At 42.5% G+C, this 21705-nt stretch overlaps 1 protein-coding gene across 1 annotated transcript in view; it reads left to right on the top strand.

Moving 5' to 3' along the window:
- The first annotated feature begins 5902 nt into the window (after positions 1-5902).
- MSH2 (mutS homolog 2) overlaps positions 5903-21705 on the top strand; it is a 55757-nt gene continuing 39954 nt past the window's right edge. Inside the window, exons 1-6 of the mRNA XM_082049671.1 lie at positions 5903-6161; positions 8897-9051; positions 9434-9712; positions 10039-10185; positions 11293-11442; positions 13693-13826. Of these exons, the coding sequence (XP_081905797.1) occupies positions 5942-6161; positions 8897-9051; positions 9434-9712; positions 10039-10185; positions 11293-11442; positions 13693-13826 (1085 nt within the window). The 5' untranslated portion in view covers positions 5903-5941. The remainder of the gene's footprint in view (positions 6162-8896; positions 9052-9433; positions 9713-10038; positions 10186-11292; positions 11443-13692; positions 13827-21705) is intronic.

Raw genomic sequence — 21705 nt, 5'->3', positions numbered from 1 at the left:
TTCTGTGTCTGCAGTATGTTTTGGGCGGTGGACACATGCACACTGATGTGTTCTGTGAAGTTGCTGTACCTGATAAGCACAAAAATCCTGAAGGAGGGAACTCACCAGAGTGCTTTGCAGCTTTTTCAGTGACAACTTCTGTAGGGTGGTCTCTCCTGCTGCCACTATACACCACTCCCTTTCTCTCCAGGTCTGCAGGCGGTCTGCTGAGGTATGCTGAATTTCATACAATTCTGTAAGCTGTTAGACAAACAAAGCCTCATTTTCAGTATGTTTGTCTTATGCCAAGTCATGTATAATTCTCTTCCCTAATTCACTCTCCATAATACTAGACTTCCTTAAGTGTCTATATTGTCGTATCCTTGGCATTTCTTTCTTCCCTCCAAGATAATAATGTTATTGTTTCCTCCCCATTTCATACCTTAGTTTTGGCCTGAACAGAACAAGATGTCGTGTGCAGTGGCTGGGCTGGAGCTACACGTGTGCTGACTTGACTGGCTGGTATGTGACTGCTCTGTGGCCTGGGCCTTGTCCCAATGAGTTTGTTTAAAAATTATTTTCTCCCTATTTTTCCCACAGTAGGAGGAGACAGATCTTTTTTTTTTTTTTTTCCCCCCCCCCTCTCCTAATGGAGCTTTTCATATTATAGATGCTTGCACAAGATTTTTGTCTCTAATATGGTCTGTTCCCTTGCCAAATTTGACTGAAAATAACCAAGGGGTCAGAAACTCACAAAGTTTACAGAAATTAATTCAAAAAATAGGAGACAGTTTAAATCCACAGCTGAAGTATAACACTATATCAATTTCTAAACTCAGTTACTATGGTAAAAACATGATGCTGTTCAGCCCTCAAAATGGTGGCCCATAGTAGGTTTTTCCCTAGTTTCCTTTTCTAAATATTTTTGTTGACCATTATATTGACTTTTCTCCTGCTTTGTTTACCAAACACTGCACTTGTACAACAGTTCATCTGCATAAAAGTGTGCATTTATTGGGAAATGGAAAAGGATGAGGGGGAACTCGTGTATCAGTAGCCTGCAGCTTTATTATGTTCTATAGTTTTTTATAGCTAGAAGAGACTAATGTACTGAAGCTAAAAAACAAAAAAGCCACTTTCAGATAGTGTCAGCTCTCTACATATGCATGTGATGTTTCTTCTCGTATATGGAGCAGTCTTGAACTGCTGGCTAAGATGTTTGCTCTTGAAAAATAATATGGTATTAAATAGAAAAGTACTAAGTATTCTCTATTTTAGTACTTTGAAAGCCTTCAGCAAAGTTAAAAAAGCAAGTTTCCTGTAAAAGAAACAAACCAACAGAACTTAATAAAAGAGTATTAGTCATTGCATCAGTTTTTGACAAGGTAAATGTTTGCATGCTTCCATTTGCCTAACTCATTAACTTCCGTCCATGAAGGAGCTTTTTTTTTAAATCTAAAGCTCTACACAAATTTGTGATACCATGTTCCTTCTCTTCTAGTGTCAGTTGTGATAAAGGATACAAAAGGCAGACTGAAGATTTATTAAATAACTTGGGTATTTATGAGATCTTTTTGTCTTGTACAGAAACTGTACAAGAAACCCTAGTAGTAATTTTTATCTTGGTGCCTATATACAAAGCGGGAAAATAGTGTTTGTATAGGCAAGTGCGAATATATTATTTCCTTATGAATTATGACAGTAGCATATTATATTAGTTATTATTACTGCTGAGCAAAATTAAATATTTATGCAAGGAGAATGAGAGACTTTTTAGAAGAGGATATGCAAATAACAAATTTGAGAAAGCATGACCAATAAAGGCTATACAACTATCTTCCAAAGACTGAAGTAATCCCTAAGCATAGTTTCCAAAACTACAAAATGAAAGGTCGGAGTGTTGTGTACATAGGGTCTGTTGACACTGGTGCATTCCCTGCCATCCCAAACAACATAATAAGTTGGGTAGAGAAATAACATTGTTTGCGAACTGTGTTTATTTATATCCTCACCCACTGGACTTTGCCATAACATGCAGTGGGTTACAGGCTGCTTGATGTAGGCTGAAAAATATTCTAGGAAACTAAAAATGCTTGCAGCTCGGCTGATCCACCTTTACAACTGTTAGTTTCTGAATTCTCACAGCTCCCAGGAGAGGCTGCGGTCTGGTATTAGCAAGGTGCATTGCTGGGCACACAGGCAGGCTGTAGAGCTGGCTTGTAAGTTGGGGATAGTTGGGCCCATCCCCACAGAGTTTCATGAACTTTCCTAAAATCTCTGTCCTCCTTGTTTTACCAGTGACACGCAATGGCAGCTGCATGCAAGGGAGAGGGCGGCAGATAAAAAGCAGTATGTAATGTTGGAGGCAGCACTTACCAGGTTATAGCATGTAAAAACTTTGTACATGTAAGAAGTGGGGTTACTGACCCCTAAATGCACTGCAGAATCCTTACTAATTCAGGCACCTGTAAAGTGGAGTACTGCTGTGCCAAATTGATCTGAGTGACAAGAGTGCCTACAAGAAAGTTAAAAGGCCCTTTACAAGTTAACAGCCACATTTTCTGGTTTTGAATTCACATTAACTGAATGTTCTTATCTTGTTAATCTTAAGTTTCTGCTGCATTATACATACATACACACCAGTCTAACATAAAATTTTCAGGTAACATCCCCACCAACTCAGAAGCATTAGAGCTGTGACTGATAACACTTGAATATTAACTAATTGCTAGTGAACAAGGACTTTTTTTCTTTAGAGTGGTCAAAGGACATCCGTGTTCCTAACTGAAAAGCTGTTGTGACTTTTCTGTATATGCTGGTTATGCACAGGAAGGCAACAAAATTAAAAGATCTGGATTAGCATCCCGCCTGTAAAGTGTTTAATGATTACAGCCATCTTCTCATTCCCATCCCTCCTGGCAGGCAAGGGAGAAAGCAGGAGCGCTGTGTTAGCCCCAGCATGGTGCAGCAACCAAGCCCTGCTCAGCAAGACCTGTGCAGCTCAGCCAGCACGTCCAGCTGCCCCAGAGGAAAAGATGGGGCAGGGAAAACAGCAGCAGCTCGGAGGAAAGGTCATCGAGCCAGTGACGTTTTCTGCAAGAGGTGTCACAACATAAATGTTTTTCCTGGGCTGCGGTCACCACACTAAGAGCATTAGCAGCTGGTTTAGGTGGTGGCTTTCAGTAAATGGGAGCCCGCAGCTCAGCAGAGCTGCCCTGAGCAAAGTGCTGCATGAAGAGGTGTCACCAGCCTAGGGGAGAGAAGCACTGCAACATGCAGCAATTACAGACATCATTTTATCTCTTTTGAAGGTGGTAATGAGGTCCCTGGAGCCCACCTCCTCTCTAGCTGGTTGTACAGGACACTGTTTTTCCTTCTTGTTCTATCTTCTGCTTTATCTGTAGTCACTGTTATATTCAAAGACAGGCACTGCCAGCTATTCATCTCTATTTTGGGTTGACCTGGTATTATCACCTCTTGGCAAGGTTGCCTGACATTGTGAGTGCCTGTAGAAGGCTATGTATTTGCTAAATGATAATTATTTAGGCTGAATTTCCCTGTGTGAGTACTGCTGCAAGGAGGGAAGTATCAGAGCAGACAGGTTAGCCATTTCTGAAAATAAGGTTAGGAAAAGAATGCTTGTTCACAGTGAAAAAAATCCAACTGCCCTGCCAGAGCAATGTTATTTTTACAGCTGTTATGGAGATAAGAGGAAGATTTTGGTCAACTACAAAGCTGTTGAGGCTCTAGTGACCTTATGCTTTGCTTCTTACTTCCTAAGTCAAATGGAGGCAGATTGGACTTTCTCTTCTCCACAAGAACTGCCTGTTGTCCTTCAGTGAGTGCATTTGCAAAAGGGCTTTGGAAGTCCCTTCTGGAAAAGCTGTGCTAGTTCAGGGGTACAGGGCTGGGGTTTGGGTGGGGAAGTCTGGGGTGAGCACAGGCAGCCTAGGCTGACACCTGGCAGCAGGAATGGGGCAGAGGTGGGGACTCAAAAGCGTTTCCTGTGGAGGAACAGCCAGCACACGGCAACATCTTCAGATCAGGGTGGCCCTGGTGATAAAATGATGGTTTGGTGTGAAAACCTGAAGTATTCCTTATATGGGCCTCTGAGGGCCTTTTGGAAAGCAACTATTGACACCAAGAAGTAGGAAAAGTGAGCACAATGATTCACCAAGGGGAAAGAAGAGAGAAGCTGGGTGAGGAATCTGGGCAAAGAGGTCCCAAAAGCACGCCACAGCTGGGGCCAGGGGTGGGCTGGGAGGAGGAGGAGGGGCAAGAGATGAGGTGGAAGATGCTGAGGTAACGTAGGGTGGAAAGGACAGAGAAAGCAATGGGACACAGATGAGGGGATGTTCCAAAGCGGCAAGGTGGACAAACCAGAAAAAGGGATAAGCATTTACACAATAAATCTTAAGGCATTTCTTCAGTTTTAAGATGTGTTTTGACCATAGGTGCTAAGGTGCAGACAGCAGAGTTAGGGTAAAAGTATCAGGATTTGGAACTCACTGGAAAAAAAATAGTGGTTCAAGACAAAAAAAAAAAATAAAAACCAGCTTGATTTAATCTGATGAAACCAGGGTTTCCCATTAGTCTTAATAATCACTAAAAGAAAGATTGTTAGAATGTACCTATACTGTTTCTATTCCTCTGTGTCTTTCCATCAGAAGGGAAAACAAAATTAAAAAATGCATAGGGCAGTGCAAGGAAAATATGATGAAAAGTTCGAAAGTGTTTTGGGCACAGGGACCACCGTGTAGCCAGGGCTCAGGTTCCCTCCAAGCACCCTGGTGCAGACAGTGCCCCTTTGGTCCCTGAGCTGGGGACCCCAGTGTGTCAATGATGGCCAGGTCATCATTTTTTTGGCCACTTGTCATGTTGCTCCTTGTGCTGCCTGAGAAGAGTGACCCCCCCTGTAAGGAGGGGGAGAACTGCTGTCTACTTCCCAGAGGGGGCCCTTGGGGTCTCTGGACACCCCTGCGAGCAGAGGAGGGCCCATCACCCCACCTCGTCCTGCCTGCTGGCAGCCGGAGCAGCATGACTCTGGCTGCACACACTGCGCGCCCTGCTCCTCCTCAGGGAGCAAGCGCAGCCAACACCTCGGCATGGCTGCCTGGCAGTCCTTTCCTCTGCCGGGAGGACCCTGGGTGGCTGCGTGCCCGTGTGGCGCTGGAGAGCGGCGCACACACAGAGCTCGTGTCAGCAGTGGGAGCAGAGCCAGGCACGGCTGAGCTGAGCCCAGCCAAAGGCAGCAAGCAAGCAAGCTCTCTTTATTTAACTCTTTCTCAATTTATAGCTTTACAGATACAAGCCTGGACCAAGAGGTTACACAGGACTTTTTTTCCAAGATTCTTATTCCACACCCACCACACTGTCTCTCACGCAGATGTAGGGCGGTCTTCCAGCCCAACATTCACAACCCCGCGCTCTTACTCCTCACAAACATATAATGCTGTGTAACCCGTCAAGGCCACTTTCTTTTGACTGATCGCTGTGATTTGATCATGTCAGTATTACTCTTCTTTGACTGTGCAGATGGTCATGTTAGTATTGATCTTTTATCATCCAGATGGCTGGAGCCGTTCCCACACGCCTGTGTGAAGGACGCCTGGGCTCTGGCAGGCGGTGGTACAGACACACACGGCTCCTGCCATCGCACGGGTCCCGCGGGCGCCGCGGGGAGGGCGCAGCCCCTCTCGGCCCGGCGGGAGGCAGCCCCAGGGCCGCGGCCCCCCGTCCCCGCCGTTGCCATGGCAGCGCACGGCGCGCGGGAAGGCCCAACCCGCCCCGCTCCCGCGAGGCAGCTGGTCCCTCCGTGTGGCGCGCCGTAGAGGGGCGGGGCGGGCGCGACGTACCGCTCACACCCCGCAGCGATTGGGTGCCGTCGCTTGGCGCGCGCGTGTGCGTCGGGCGGGCCGGTGCGCGCGCGCGCGCGCGGCGGCCCGTGTCGCGAGGCGGCAGCATGGCGGTGGAGCCGCCGCGGGACGCGCTGTGGCCGGAGGGCGCGGGGACCGAGGCGGGGTTCGTGCGCGCCGTGCTCTCGCTGCCCGACAAGCCCGACACCACCGTGCGCTTCTTCGAGCGCGGCGACTACTACACGGTGCATGGGGCGGACGCGCTGCTGGCCGCCCGCGAGCTCTTCCGCACCCGCGCCGTCATTCGGCAGCTGGCGGGGACACCGGGTGGGTGTCGGGGGAGGCCGGGCTCGGGCCTGAGGGGCGGCGGGGGCCAGCGCGGCTGCGGCGGGGTGGACGCGTTCCTCCCGGGGGCCTTGCTGCGGAGGGGCGGCCGGCCTCGGGTGGCCGGAGGGGAGCGGGCACGGAGGGGGCGGCGGGTGCCGGTGCAGCAGCCGCGTGTTCTCAAGGGTGAGGCCTGCGGGCTGTCACTCGGCTCGGGACGCTGCCGGTCGTCGCGTTTCTTGGCTCCGTCGGGCTTAAGTTCTCTGTGGCGGCGTGTTTCAAGGATGGGACCTTGTCAGGGCGTGAGTTGCCGCCGTTCCCCACCCGCTGCGCGTCCCGGCAGCGCTGCTGGTGGGTGCCGGGCACGGCAGAGGCCAGGGCGGTGGTACCGCTGCTGTGCCGCTGAGGGGAACGGGGGAGCGGAGATACTAAAAGGTCTCTGGATTTTAATGGGCGCTTTGATCAATTGCCGCTTCGAAGCGAGCGTAACTGAATGCAGCTCTTTCTTCAGTGGGATGCATGTGACAGATGCGGGTGTGCAAACGTAGGAAGGTATCTAGGGCAGAAATTGTGGGGCTGAGTGTTCCTTCTGTTCGTGTGAGTTCACACTGCAGGACTGTCAGGTGTGGATAGTTACATGAACACAACATATTGTGTAGGCTGACAGCAGTTAATCACGTTTTTCCAGAGCGCTGGTAGTTTGTGATAATGATTGCGTGACATTTTCTGTGATAAATGAGGACTGGGCTAATACAGTTCTATAGTGCAGGTGATAAGTAAACAATGGTAACCTAACATTTGACTGACAATGGACTGCAGAAGTAAATCGGATATTTAATTATGTATTGCATAAGATTTTCTCTTCCATCCACCCCCTGTTGCTTTTGATTTATCTCTTGGTGTGAGACAGTGGAGCTTGCAGATGTTGGATGCAGAGCACTGAGATAAGGTATCTTGTCAGAAGAGGCAAACCTTAGTATTATCCTTAATCTCGAGGAACACAGTGTTGCAAAGTTATTGGCTCATACTTTCCAAAATAAACTTGATTGGAACCTGTTTGTTATGAATGATCTGTTGGGTTTTTTGGTGCACTGACATTAAAAAGAGCATGGCATTCTTTCAGACTTTTCACAAGTGATGAGCTAATATGTAAAAAACCCAAACCAACCAAACAACTAACAAACAAAAAACCCACAAAAAAAAAAAACACCCCCAAACCAGAAGGAACCACAAACCAACCCAAACAAAACACCTCAAAACAAACAAACAAACAAACAAACCTTAACCTGAAGCATTGCCCTCTCCCCCAAGCCACAAAATAAAAAAACTTATGGAGAAATTGTAGAGCTTGGTAGTTTCAAGTGTAGAATTTGCTATGTGTTCCAGACTAGAAAGACGTGAATCAATATGTTTTTTTTAAATTATGTTTGAAAGTGGTCATTTCACAGATTTAAGCCTGTTATGATCAGCTCTGGTTTTAAAACACTGCAAACTGTAGCATTTTCTAGCACATCCAACTAAAAGTCAGCATAAAGCTACATTTTTGCTTTCAGGATGATTTTGAAGCACATATAGCTTCAGCTGCCCCCACTTTATGCAAGTGTGTTGTCTCATGTGTAAAGAAAGAAAAATTGTGTTTTGTTGAGCAGTTCTGCACTGGGAAATAGACCTAATTATGTGGAATTAGTTTTTCAGTTGCTTCCAAAAAAATTCTTACTAGAGATCTGAAGAAAGAAAATTAAAAAATCCTATTTAAAATAAACCCATAAGTTCTTATGGGTATGGAAATTCACCATTTAACATTTTTCACATAAAGAGAGGAAGATCCTCAAATGTGATGAAGGCATGATACTGAAAACAGGGATGTGATAATCCCTGTCTATTGCTTGCGCTTACTTTATATGTTATCTATCTCTAACGTATCTGACACCAGTTGGAGTTAATTCCACTTGCTGGTATGGCAGAAAACTTAATATACCCACCCAAAACCCCAGTTTGTTTAGTAGTGGAATTATCTTGTTCTGTGAGTAGGCTGGTGCTGGAGGCGGGGAGGTAGAAGTGGTATATGCAGCTGCATGGAGTTAAATTTGTTTAACTGTATCATCTGCCTGCACCCCCATGGGAGCAGAAGCAAGAAGTTTGTCAGTTAGGCACTTTTTAATTTAAGTGTTCATATAAACTTTTAAACTTTATTGAGAATACTTCAGTTTTACAGTATATATTGCAATAAAAGGGAAATGTCTTGGCACATGTTTCTTGCCATCTCCTGAATGTGACTAGGGTGATGGTCCATTCTGTCAACAGGTGTCTTGTCCAGGAAAGAAAAGATGTTATCTGGAAGGAAAACTTGCAGCTGGCTTCCACCACTCATTAAATTAAAACGTGTGAAAGATTAATTAGAAAAACAAATCAAGAGTGTTATAAGGAAAGAGAAAGGGTGAAAGGAATGTATCTTTTAATATACATGTATACCTAGTTTTAGTGAAATTTTGTCATGAACATTGCTTTCATTTGTATGTGGTGTATGCTTTCATCATTCTTGATCAGTTAATCCACTGAGTGTTGTGTTTTTGTGGTGTTGCATGGATTTTACATGCTTGCTCTGTCAATGTCAGAATAATGTCCTTCCTGAAGGCTGTTAACTCTGTTTCTTGGGAATTTCAGTTACAGAAAATAAACCTTATGAACATACTTGGATAACTGATAATTTTTTTTCCTTTTTTTTATGTTTTTAATAGGAACTCAGAAACTTGAGAGTGTTGTGCTTAGTAAAATGAACTTTGAATCTTTTGTGAGAGATCTGCTTCTGGTTCGTCATTACAGAGTTGAAGTTTACAAGAACAAAGCAGGGAGTAAATCTGTCAAAGAAAATGACTGGTATTTAGCATACAAGGTACACATTTTCTACCTTTCTTTATAATTGTGTGATGAAAGAAAAAATCCCCAGTTCTTTCCTGAGTCCCTCAGCTTGGAATTTGGGGATTTTCAGGGACTGACATTGGGGGTGTGATGGTAAATCATGTGGTCTGTTACATATCGCTATATCTTCTACTGCTGTAAGAGCTTGTCCTGTATCTTTGCCACAGGTTGAGAAATTAAGGAAGCCTGAGGTATAGGAGATATGTAAAATTTTAATGGTTAAAAAACCAGAACAGTTTTGTGTTTTATATTAGTGGACTGTTCATTACTTGGTTTTATCTGTTGTTATCCTTTAAAAAAAAATAGTATGCATGTGCACACACACACTCTTTAAAATACATTTCTTTTCTAAATAGGGTTCTCCAGGAAATCTTGCCCAGTTTGAGGAAGTTCTCTTTGCCAACAATGATATGTCATCGGCCATTGGGGTTGTGGGGGTTAAACTGTCTACTACTGATGGACAAAGAGTTGTAGGAGTGGGATATGTTGACACTACCCTGAGAAAACTGAGCGTCTGTGAGTTTCCAGATAACGATCAGTTCTCAAACCTTGAAGCTCTGCTGGTTCAACTAGGACCGAAGGAATGTGTACTACCAGGAGGAGAGACTGCAGGAGAGATGGGAAAACTACGACAAGTAAGGGAACCATTGCAGCTTACAGTTAGAAAAACTATCTAAAAAGCTGTAGTCTAGCCTATTAGCTGGGCTCCATGATTTATGGAGAAATGAAGGAGCAATATGTTAATTTGAAGAAGTGTTGATTTATTCATATAAAATATATTATTTCTCTCTTGGCTCATTTATATTTTAATCAGGAAAAGTTGTTCTAAGGTAAAATCTTGTCTGTCATTCTCTCTGCAACCTAGCAGTAACCCAATATCTCTTCAGGGTTTGCTTTGGTGTGATGAACGTCTGTCCCCTGAATATTGAAAGTAATTGATAACTTTGTTTATGGACAACAGGTCATTCAGCGAGGAGGAATCCTAATTACAGACAGGAAGAAGGCGGATTTCACAACTAAAGATATTGTTCAGGATCTCAATCGCTTGTTGAAATCAAAAAAAGAAGAACAAATCAATAGCGCAGCATTGCCAGAGATGGAAAAACAGGTGAGGGCAGAGAGCAGAACAGTGTTTAATGTGCTCCTGTTGTGAGCTGGTCTCCTTTCTCCTCATTGGTCCTGTTGTATGCTAGATTCCCATACTTCTAGGGAAGTATATTGTACAACCAATAGTATATTAAGCTATGTTCTTGCTAAAGTGCTTACCAGTCCTGCTTAGCTTGAGACTGTGTCAAATTTGGATTCCAGGGTCCTGGAAAAAAATGAGAAGACCCTGCACTAAACCTCTTTAAAGTAGTAAATTCTGGTAAACAAATAGACTATGCACAAGAGGTACTTCCTATTTGTAATCTATCTAGCCTAAGGACTGAAATACAAAACTTTGATTAGTTTGCATGACAGGAGAATTGCTATTTGAAAACAAAATAATGTTTATGATAATATTTTTGTTTTGTATCATCTTAAGACTCAAGCATATGATTTAGTGCCTGCATGTCGGCTGAGCATGTTTGTTCTCTTAGCTGCAAACAAAAGGTAATTTGCTTGAGATGAACATGTTTTAATGTGTTTTGAAATGCCCTTCAGTGCTGATGCTCACTGCAAGTTTAAAGTACAGAGTTATTCTCACTTAATGTGTGATTTCATAACAGGTTAAAATTGTTTGGAGTGTTGCGGCTGAACAAGTCAGTCATGCTGCTCCCTCTTTTGTGCTGGCACCAGTGTTTGTAATGCCATGCGGTGAGTCAGAACAGATCCTTGTTCTGGCTGAAAACTAACCCTGAAACCATGGCCTGAGATGATCCATGATATCTTATTTATCTGCAGTAACTTGTTTGTGATCCTGAGCCAGAAACATCCTGATAACAGCTTTGGAAAGCTGGTGAGGCGTGTATTTCACAGTTTGTTTATCAGATTATGCAGATGTCTAGTTCATTGTTCTTGCACCTACCTAGAAAGACACTGCAGTGCCATAGGATGTTCCTGTGAAAATGAAGTCTTGTCAAACAGGATGAGTCTGTCAGGGCCCTGCTGGAATTGACATGGATCAAAGTCTTCCCCAGTTGTAATTTTCCAGGGGTATTTATCAAATACTCCCCAGTTCATTAGTGTTTCTAATAAGAATATGGTGTTTTTTGTTTTATGTTTTAAACTTCAGGTTGCTGTTTCGTCTTTGTCAGCCATTATCAAATTTTTAGAATTGCTGTCAGATGAGTCTAATTTTGGACAATTTGAACTGACTACTTTTGATCTTAGTCAATATATGGTTCTAGATAATGCAGCTGTTCAAGCCCTCAACCTTTTCCAGGTAAGAAATATACACTTGAATTGGTGTTTTTCAGTATGCTTACTTAGCTGCTTCGTAAGTAGCTCGGTTGCCTAATCACAACTCCACAGATCCTGCTTAATGGTAACTTCTACATTTTAGCTTTGCTTTCAGCTGCTCCTGTACAGTGTGTTTTAAACTCTGTTAGCCACTGTTGCCACCTTTTTTGGTTCTGTTTTTTGCTAGCTTACTTTGAATGTAGAAGAGAAGATCAACAAGGAGGTAGGAAGTCACCACAAACAGGTGTCTGTGTCAAATGCAGATATGGGAAGACCCTTAGAAGTACCTCATGGTTGTAGCTGCTGAGGAATCTGGCTGAGCAGTGTGGGGAATGATGCTTTGTCTTTTTTAGTCAGTTTTAGAGAAGTTCACATCTGCAGTGGCAGGAGCAGACTTGGGGTGTGGTGGTGGTAGAGAGTTCTGTAATTTCGTGGTATGATGGGGAACTCGAAAGCAGAGTTGCTTTATACAGTAGTGCTGGTTTTGGGAAGGGGAATAGAAGCCTGAATTCGGTAGTATTGGGGGAACAGGAGGCATATGGCAGGAGCACTGCTGGTGGGGGTGGACAAATCCAAGCAGGTTACCTGTCTTCTCCATACTTTCCACCATGTCTGGTTTTCTTCTTTGCCGTTTTTTATGGTTGTGGGAAAATGGACAAAGTGCTGTGTTTTATCATCTTTTTCTGTTGTTTTCGTTGTGTAAGCTCTGCTTAATGATCTTTGCTTGGAGCTAATCCACTTTTATAGGAAGAAATCACAGTATAGTGGTCCCCTGTTTATCTTAGAGGGATATCTAGAAGTAAAAAAGAGCATATATTCAGCATCTGAGCTGGTTAACCCCAGAGAGAGAGGTGTTCTGATTTTTTTTTTTTTTCGTTGCTTCATTTCCTGATTCTGTCCCACTGTCTAGGGAATGAAGCAAAAATTCTATGTCTTCTCAAGCTTTATGGAGATGATCTAGGAAGTTTATCTACATCCCTGTATAAATCCTTGCAGGTGTTATGAATTTTGTGATAGGAAATACACTGCCATGTCTGTCTTTAGGGGCTGTCGTGAGCCTTGGAACAAAGGGTTTGCTCTGTAGCAGGAAGCTGCGTCGTTGCCTGTGTGGCAAGCTGTCTGTGGGGAGGAAATTACAAAATATTTTGTAATTTGAGCTGCTCTGTGAGGTATGTAGGTAGAGTTCATATGGTGGAGCAGATGCAGTTGATTATATGAAACTGTAGCCTTCCAACTTGGGTGCGCTCAAGTAGGTTGTTCATGTATAGTATGTGTACTGTGTGACACTTTCTTGGATTCAGAACTTTTTAGTATGTAATACTGTTCAGAACACTGAAAATAGGCACATCCACTTTAGAGATTAGATCTTCCAGGGATTTTATGTGTCAGGATACCTTCTCACTGTTGTGGTGACACTGGTTCTACATCACAGTTGTTCACAGGCATCCAGACCCACTCCTGATTAAAAGCTTGCCTGCTGTTTTATTTGTAAGTGTTCTTGGGTAGGGAGGTTTGAGATTTTAATTTCAAAGTTAAGAGCTGAAACGAGCTTGTTTGCTCTTTTTCAGTGTTATATAAAATTATTGCTTCCTAGCTGTTTGTGCACAAATTGAACAAAACGCCAAGAAAAAATGTCCAAAAGGCTGTCTTGAGTCCAGTTAATATTAAACCTAAATTATAGATAATAAGCTATAATCTGAACAGAGTAAGTTTAGAGGTGTTTATAGTATACTACAAGGATGACCTGGGGAAGCTTGAGAGAATTTGTGTAACTGTGTTCTCTCCCATGGCCTCATCTTGTTGTGTTCTGTCCCCAGCACCCCTCAAAGATCTCCAGCCAAACCCTTGAACCCAAGTCTTGTTTCTTGCTGCTTTTTTTGATAGACAGGACCCCTATTTTTTGACGTTATGAAAGGCAAACTAGCAAATATCTAGACATATTTCCGCTTTTCCTGTTCAAAGGGCAAGCTGCCCAGTGATTAGGTATGTTTCTGACTTTCCTGTTCAGTCAGCTGGTTTCAAAATGGACAAACCTTTTCCTTGTTCACCATGTTCCAGGGAACAGAGCTGAAGTGTTTTAATGCCTTGCTCTTTCATTGTCTTTCCTCATGTGTGCCTAGTTAAATACAGAAAAAAACACTGATCTGTTCCTAGGTAACGAAGTTGGGTATTATTCAGTGGGTGTCAATAAACTTCACTAACTCTTGATTTTTTTTTTTTTTCTTTTTTCCAGAGTTCTGTGGAAAATGCTAACACTGCACAGTCTCTAGCTGGTTTACTAAATAAATGCAGAACCCCTCAAGGACAGAGACTAGTTAATCAGTGGATCAAACAACCACTTATGGACAAAAATAGAATTGAAGAAAGGTAACAGTATTATGTGTTTGATAGACTTACACATTAGTAACTGTTTTAGATAAGGCTCTTTCTTGAGCACAAAATGCTACAACCAAGAAATAATGGTGGTTGGAGGTTTTTGTGTGCTATCCTGTAACACACTAAAGTTAAACAGAGCAGAAAACGTTTTTCCCTGAGATGCGAATTGACAGGTTACCATTAGATTAAATGCTTTTTACAATTATCATGTTTTAAAGAGGAGAGGTACGATATGTTTAGGTGGTCAAATAATTCATGTTACAGGCTAAGGCAATGTAGCAGCCACTTCTTAACTATTCGTATTACTGATACTGCAAATGCTCGGTCTGTGTAATAACATTTTGATGTTATTCCCTGTTTGCCAATTAAAATACACAACAAAAAAAACAACCAACCAAAAAACCCCCAAACCAAACTAACTAAAAAGCCCAACAAAACACCCCGTTAAGTGACCTCTTCCTATTTCCAGAAAAAAACTGCCTTTGATCATAGTGAGGCACTCTTGCCATATGTTGCCTGGATATTGTGGCCCAAATATGAATGGTCTTTTTCTTCCTTACTTTTTGGTACTGTTGCCTGTCACCAGGTGTAGCAGTGCATGTGGCATGTCACCATGCATACGAGTAGGGAGCAGTATCCATTGAGAGGTGGGCAGGAAAAAATTTAATGAGATATAACAAGGGAAAGTGTAGAGTCTTGCATCTGGGCAGGAATAGCCCCAGGTTCCAGTATAAGTTGGGGAATGACCTGTTACAGAGCAGTGTAGGGGAAAGTGACTTGGGGGTCCTGGTGGACAGCAGGATGACCATGAGCCAGCACTGTGCCCTTGTGTCCAGGAAGGCCAATGGCATCCTGGGGTGTATTAGAAGGGGGGTGGTTAGTAGGTTGAGAGAGGTTCTCCTCCCCCCCTACTCTGCCCTGGTGAGACCACATCTGGAATATTGTGTCCAGTTCTGGGCCCCTCAGTTCCAGAAGGACAGGGAACTGCTGGAGAGGGTCCAGCGCAGGGCAACAAAGGTGATGAAGGGAGTGGAGCATCTCCCTTATGAAGAAAGGCTGAGGGAGCTGGGGCTCTTTAGCTTGGAGGAGACTGAAGGATGACCTCATTAATGTTTATAAATTTATAAAGGGTGAGTGTCAGGAGGATGGAGCCAGGCTCTTCTCGGTGACAGCCAATGATAAGACAAAGGGCAGTGGGTGCAAACTAGAACACAGAAGGTTCCACTTATATATGAAAAGAAACTTCTTCACAGTGAGGGTGACGGAACACTGGAACAGGCTGCCCAGGGAGGTTGTGGAGTCTCCTCTGGAGACATTCAGAATCCAGCTGGACACATTGCTGTGTAACCTCATCTGGGTGTTCCTGCTCTGGCAGGTGGATTGGACTGTATGATCTTTCGAGGTCCCTTCCAATCCCTGACATTCTGTGATTCTGTGAGGTGAAGCCTTAGAGAATCTGGGAAATCTCTGAGAATGTACAGATAATTCTCAGACCTTCAGAAAGGAAAACTGCAATGTCTGTATTTCTACAGAGAGTGTGTGTCTTTATCTCTTGTGTTCACCATGCAAACAAAAGTTATGCTTTTTTTAAACTTGTGCTAAATATAGCTATATTCTTATCATCTGAAACCAAACTTCATGCAACTCAAGTGAACAGCAGGTTAATGCGTTACCAAATGTATGTTAATATGTATCTTCACAAAGCAGAAGAGGCTAGAAAACTGAATTTAATTTTGATACCTTCTATAAGGCTGGTACTTCAGATAAGACATTGCAGGTATGTCTGTATATGATGTTGAGCTTAAGCATGGATCATTACTACCAAAAAAGAAATTTTGGCCAGGACACATGGACATTTAAAGAAGTTATGCAAGGAGTAGTTTTCTCTCTAGATTTGTGGAGACTTGAGTAATTCTGCTTCTCTTCAACAAATTTTTCTACTTTCTCTAATTGCTTGCAAAATGCTACTTAGTAACTTGATCAGAGCACACCTAGAAATGTTATTAATGTGGCACTGAAATAGTTGTCCCCAAATTTATTGAATGCTGCATCTTATGCGTGTTACAAGAGCTTTCATTGTTAGTTCTTTCATCATTATATGCCCAGGATCGCCTATTTCTGTCAGTTCTGCATCCTAAGATCCAAACACTGGAAATTTTAACTTTCGTATCAGACTTGTTTGCTCGTTACTGTGCATCAGGAATCCTGCAAGTTTGGAAGATAGATGGCGTTTTCTTTATAAAGCTGTGGTTAAATTATAGGCAGAAAGCATAAATTGACCTGGCTTGTAGAGCTTATGAGGCTTGTGTTGCTATTTTGTATGGCTGATGTTGACTACATTTAAGATAAGCTGTATTTAAAGGAGGAGGGGAGTAATTCAATGGAGTGAAGCTTGTAAAGGTTGTATGTTGACATGTTATGAGGTTGAAAGAGGTCCGTTGATAACCTCTGGTATCCTGCACAGCCACAGAATCATCAGGGTTGCAATTTGTTAAAAGTAGTTTGTTTGTTTTAATTTGTGCTTCTAGACACTGAAATACTACAGTGTGACTATAGTCATGCTCTTCAGTTTATTCCGCAGCATAGCTAAGCCTGTCTTAATGCATCTTGCTTTCAAGTACTGTTTTGGTGAACGTAATTCTTTGGTTTGGGGATGAAAGTAATGTGTTTTACTTGTAAAACCTTGGTGTCCCATCTTCCCAATTTTAATGCTGTTCAAAGCATGTAGGACTGTTCTTTTTTTAATCCAAAGGAACAAGCATAATAAGACAAGCTGTTAGTGGGACTGATGAGATGTACTGACAAATTCAAATATCTTTGGAAAGATAGGTGGTCACCAAGTTGTTTTCTTTGTGTTCTGCTGTATATTGCGGGTGTTTTAAGAATTACAAACTATAATTTAGACAATATGGATAGTTTGAGAAGGAAATATCTGGACTTCTGTTCCTTTACTATTCACAGAAAAGCAGTGCTTCCTTTGTTGTCAAGGTGAGTTACTGATTTTATTTTTTAGCTTGAAGTGTACCACGTTAAAGCACCCTGTTCAACACCAGCCAGTGCAAACCTCTTATCAAACTGGGCTAAACTATCCAGGTTGGAATGATGTTAGATGACAGTGTTTTGGAGTAAGCCTGTTGTTTTGCTTATTCAGGAGGTATTTTAACTTTTATTCCAGTAGGATAATAGAATGAATGTCTGAAATAAAGTTACACTCTTGCAACTCTCTGCTAAGACCTGTAGATGGTGCAAGTCATCTTTTGGAGCTAAATGGATCATCTTTTAGTAGTTTGTAGCCTGCAATGTGTTGTTAACCATTATGGATAGATGGAACACAATGTTATGTCAGTAGTTCATATTAACCATAGATAAAGTAACAATTCAAATTAATGTACATAGTGCATATGCTTTAGATAAAATAAGGTTTATCTACTGGAACAGGTCCTAATAAGAACTAAGAAAACAGGGCTTTCCTGATACTTGTCTGTCTTGAAAGACATGGGCTTCTGTCCATGTCTGGCTGGTCTTCCATGAATAAAAAAATAATTATAAATATACAAGATACAACCCTACTTTTCCCATGTGGTATGTTGAGAAGGCAAGTACATAAGGGTCTTGTTCCTCACCATATAGTCAGCAGATTTCTGAAATTAGAATGCAGTTGCAGAGACAGGAAGTGCAAATACATCTATTAATTGCATAACATTATTAAATGTAATACAGCAAGCAGCTTCAGTAGGTAATATTTGTTTTTCCAATACTGGAAAGTCTGAGAAATATGGCAGAATGTAAAATAGTGGTTATGCCCTGGAAAGGGAATTAAGGGAAGTCATGCTGAATTTTTTTTTTCCTATTTTTTGGGGAGGAAACTCTGACACTTGTGTACAGCACAAATTTGAAATTCCAGCTGACTTTTTTAGTCTTCTGTGCATAGTCTGGCCAAACCTCTTATACGTCTATGGCCTGTAGTAGAAAAGGTGCAGTGCAGACATCTCAGTTCCAGAGGAGTTGCAGGTTGTTCTCTAACGTCACTTGTTCTGATTCGAGCCTGTTTTGAGCTTTTCTCTTGTATTCCTGAATATGATACTGCATGGGGGCCAAACTGTAGAAACCAGTTCTGTCTCTGGCAGAGTCAGAAAGTAATAGATTTTTAGGAAGCTTGAGGTGATCAATGGCTAGCAGGGAAAAATTTCCAAGTTTGTAGAACATTCTCATGAATCAGTCTTGAATGACAATTAAAGTAGCAGCTTGTTTAAAAATGAAAAAAAAAAAAAGCAACTTGTTGCTAGCTAGTGTAGGCAGACTTGAATGTCTTTACAGTGCTTTATTTAGTAATCAGTTAACCTAACATATGCTTTCTCTAGCATATAAATGGAGGGACAGAGCAGGGTAGTGCGTATGGGATAGCTCAGAAGCTGTGCATTGGGGGCTCATCTCAGGTGCACACAAATACACAGTGTGGATGGGAAGCGTCTGGATGAAATTACAAGTTTGTGCAGTGCAGGCCTCTGATCTCCCTTGGATCGCAGAAATGTGATCCCGCAGCTGGAGTGCTGTAGTTTATGCTCCTTAAAAAGGAAGGGAAGATGGGCATGGTTGTGCTTCTGCAAAGGTATGGCTGGAACGCCTAGAGCTCTGCTGTGAAGGGAACATCAAGAGCTTATGGGTCAGGATTATGGGGACAGCAAGGGAAAGTGGGGCATTATGGTAAGCATCTGCAGCACACCTGCCCCATCAAGATGAAGAGGTGGTCAAAGCCACCTCAAGACAACAAGAACCACCATGATCATAGGCTTTGGCTCTCTTGGAGGACTTGAGCCACCCTGGCACATGCTGGAGTGAAGCACAATACTTGCACTTTGCACATGCTGGCAGACAAGTCATCAGTGTGCCCCTGCAGTAGCTAAGGGTGACCACACACTGGGCTCTACTGGGAAGAGCAGACTGAGGAACATGATTGTTCATATCTGCTTGGTAGCTGTGAAGCTGCATCTGGAGTCCTGTTATCAAGCATGGGGCTTGGCAGTGCAGGTAGATGGACAAACAGGAGCCAGTCCAGGAGAAAGTCACTGAGCAGGACTGTGGGCTGCAGCATGTAGTGTATGAGGCTGAGGGAGCTGGGTTTGTAGCCTGGAGAGGACTAATGGACCCACCTGGGTGCTGTTTTCAGCTGCCTGTGGGTGGAAGGCAGAAGGTGGAACTGAGTGCTTCTTGCAAGGGCACAGCAAAAGCATGAGGCAAGACAGATACCAGCTTCACCAAAGGACTCTCCAGCTGGATATAAAGAAAAAAAACCTTCACTGTGAGAATGTTCAGTCCCTGGAATGTGTACTCAGAGACATGGAGGGATCTCTGTTCTTGGTCAGTGTTCAACTGAAATTAGCCTTTTTTTTTGAGCAAGGGCTAGAACCTAGAGGGCTTGACTTCCCTTCCAATGTAAAGTATTCTCTGATAGGTTTGCAGTACTTCTGTGTTCTTTTCTAACCTGCAACTGTCCCTGCAAAGCAGTGCAGATGGGCTTTGTTGCTTCTGTCATTGTGGTGAACAGCTCTGGAAAGACCTTCTGTACTCTTCCAAGTACAGGTCAGTACTTCTCCACAGCAGCAGGCTGATTTCAGGCAGTCAAATGAGTAGGTGGTGGCCTGTATCCTCAGTGAGGGAGGGGAGAATGTGACCAACTTGGACCTTTGTCTAAATGGCTTAATTAAAATGCACTTTAAATGCTGGGAGCGCATGTAATGCCTGTAAAAAAGCTTCTGAAATACAGGTTGAATCTGAGCTAGTTGGAAGACAGAAATGTGATTTGTTATTGTCATGCAGATCATGATGCAATAAATATTTCGCATGAAAGAAGTTGTCATTCCAGTGACATGAAAATGGTATTGGCTTCCCAGTAAGCCTCTGGAAATGTTAGAAAAATGTCATCTTTGTCATTCCAAAAGTTATCATCTCTAAATTCCCTAGAGAAATATTTAGAGCCTGAAGCTCTCAGTGCTTCTTGAACTCTCTCCTCTCCCTTCACCTGTATTTACTATTTTCAAAACTGCTAGATAACCTGTATGTTCAGTTGGGTCTGCTTGTAAAGCTGAGGTTGACAGCCAGTGCTGTCTTAGAAACATCAGACAAAAGCTGTGCTAGTCAAGCGCATGTCAGACAGGCCACGTCTTTAGCAAGGAATTTCCATCAAAATCCCAGGCACTTGAAACCTTTTTAAAAGCTTAAGTTCTTGTGTTGCGAGTGGCTTGTTTTTAGCTTTCTTGTTTGAGGAGGGAACAGGAGGATGTAAATAAGAGCTGAAAAAGAGACTCTTCATGACACCTTCAGGTGTGGGGAAGCCAGTGTTGCTGTCTGAGATGGAGAAGTGCCTAAGAGCTGTTTGCATTCTGCATGTTATCCACATCATTTGTCTTCTATGTCAAGGATCAGCAATCAGTGTTACAAATCTATAAATTCTAGGTGACGTTCAGTGGTGCAGCACTGGAGCAGGTAGTTGGAGTATCTCCTACTTGATACTTCCAGCTCGCCCACTTCTTCCTGACAAGTCCTCACTTACTGCAAAATAAATAGAAGCATTAATCTTTTAGTCAGTTTCCTTTGCATCTGAATTTTGAGGGTCAAGGGAAATGAAAATTAAACTAAAATTTGGTTAAAATGACAAAGTGTTTTTTAGTTTTTTAAGAAATAATCAAATTACTATGTATTTACTGAGAAGTGACCCTGTAGCTGCCATACTGTCTGCTTGCTCTCAGCCTGCCAAAAGGAGGCAAATGATAATTACTGCAGTAGTTAAATTTTACTTAGAATCTGTGTTTAATTATAGAATCTGTGTTTAATTATTCAGCTTGTTTGGTTTTTTTTTTTTAAATCACATCATTATGTTGATGAAGATGCCAGTTAAAGATTGTGACCAAAAGAAAACTTTTGCTATGTAAGTGTGCAAAGCTCTCTGGTTTGTCACAGTATCCTTGGTGGTCACTAATTTGAGCATTGTATGCAGGAGAATGGTATATTCACCATGAAAGAACAGTGAACATATTGTTTCTGCTCTGTTTAATTTATAGCTGCAAACATTAGAAAGGTGATATGTTAGGAAACGGCAATGAAAGCTCTTGGCAAGATAAATTTGTCTCGACTTGTAATTTAATTTCATTTATCATGCATAAGGGTTGTGAAAGTCTTTGTTTAGACACAGTTTTGGGTTTCTCCTCTGTACAAAATGAATGCAAATGAAGAAATATTTGTTTTTTACGGCAAAGAAATAGAACTTGTTTAGTATGCTCTTGGTCTGCAGTCGTTTAAGGAAATGCGTAGGTTAGCAATTTACAAGAGTATAGTGTTGATGGAGAGTAGTACTGGAAATTCCTTTCCTCAGCTGTCTTTTGTCTTTGAAGACCATGCAGTAATATTGTTTTACCACTGGGTCCCAACATGCTGTTTTTAATTAAAAAGGGAGATTGGCACAAAACCTCTGTTATGTAAGGCGTTGTGCTGAGAAGCAGCCTTAGCTGCTTTCCATCCTCAGCTCCTGTGGAAGGTTTTGGGTGGGGCAGTTTCAGTAGGTGGAGTTTATGAACCTGCCCATGACTGTACCGTACTTGATGAGTTCTTGCTCTGCCATCTCCATTGTTCTTTGTTATCATGTGGGAAATTGGGGTTTATTAGTAATTCTTAAAAGATGGGCATTTGTTTTCCAGAAGCCTAACTACTATGTTTGTTGATGGAATGACAATGTTCAAAAAAAAAAAAAAAAAAAAGTATTGTGAAACTGGTTATTCTTGTATTTTATTTAAATTAGGGTATTTTTGCTTTCATGTCCTTGACATTTGCTCACACTGGTTCTGTATGTAGGATTTCCTTGGTCTTCACTGGCCAG

The sequence above is a fragment of the Streptopelia decaocto genome (genome assembly GCF_964273445.1).
Source record: "Streptopelia decaocto genome assembly, chromosome: 3".
NCBI classification, from domain to species: Eukaryota; Metazoa; Chordata; class Aves; order Columbiformes; family Columbidae; genus Streptopelia; species Streptopelia decaocto.
Note: the sequence above shows the minus strand (reverse complement) of the source record. Positions and strands in the feature narration are given on the sequence as shown.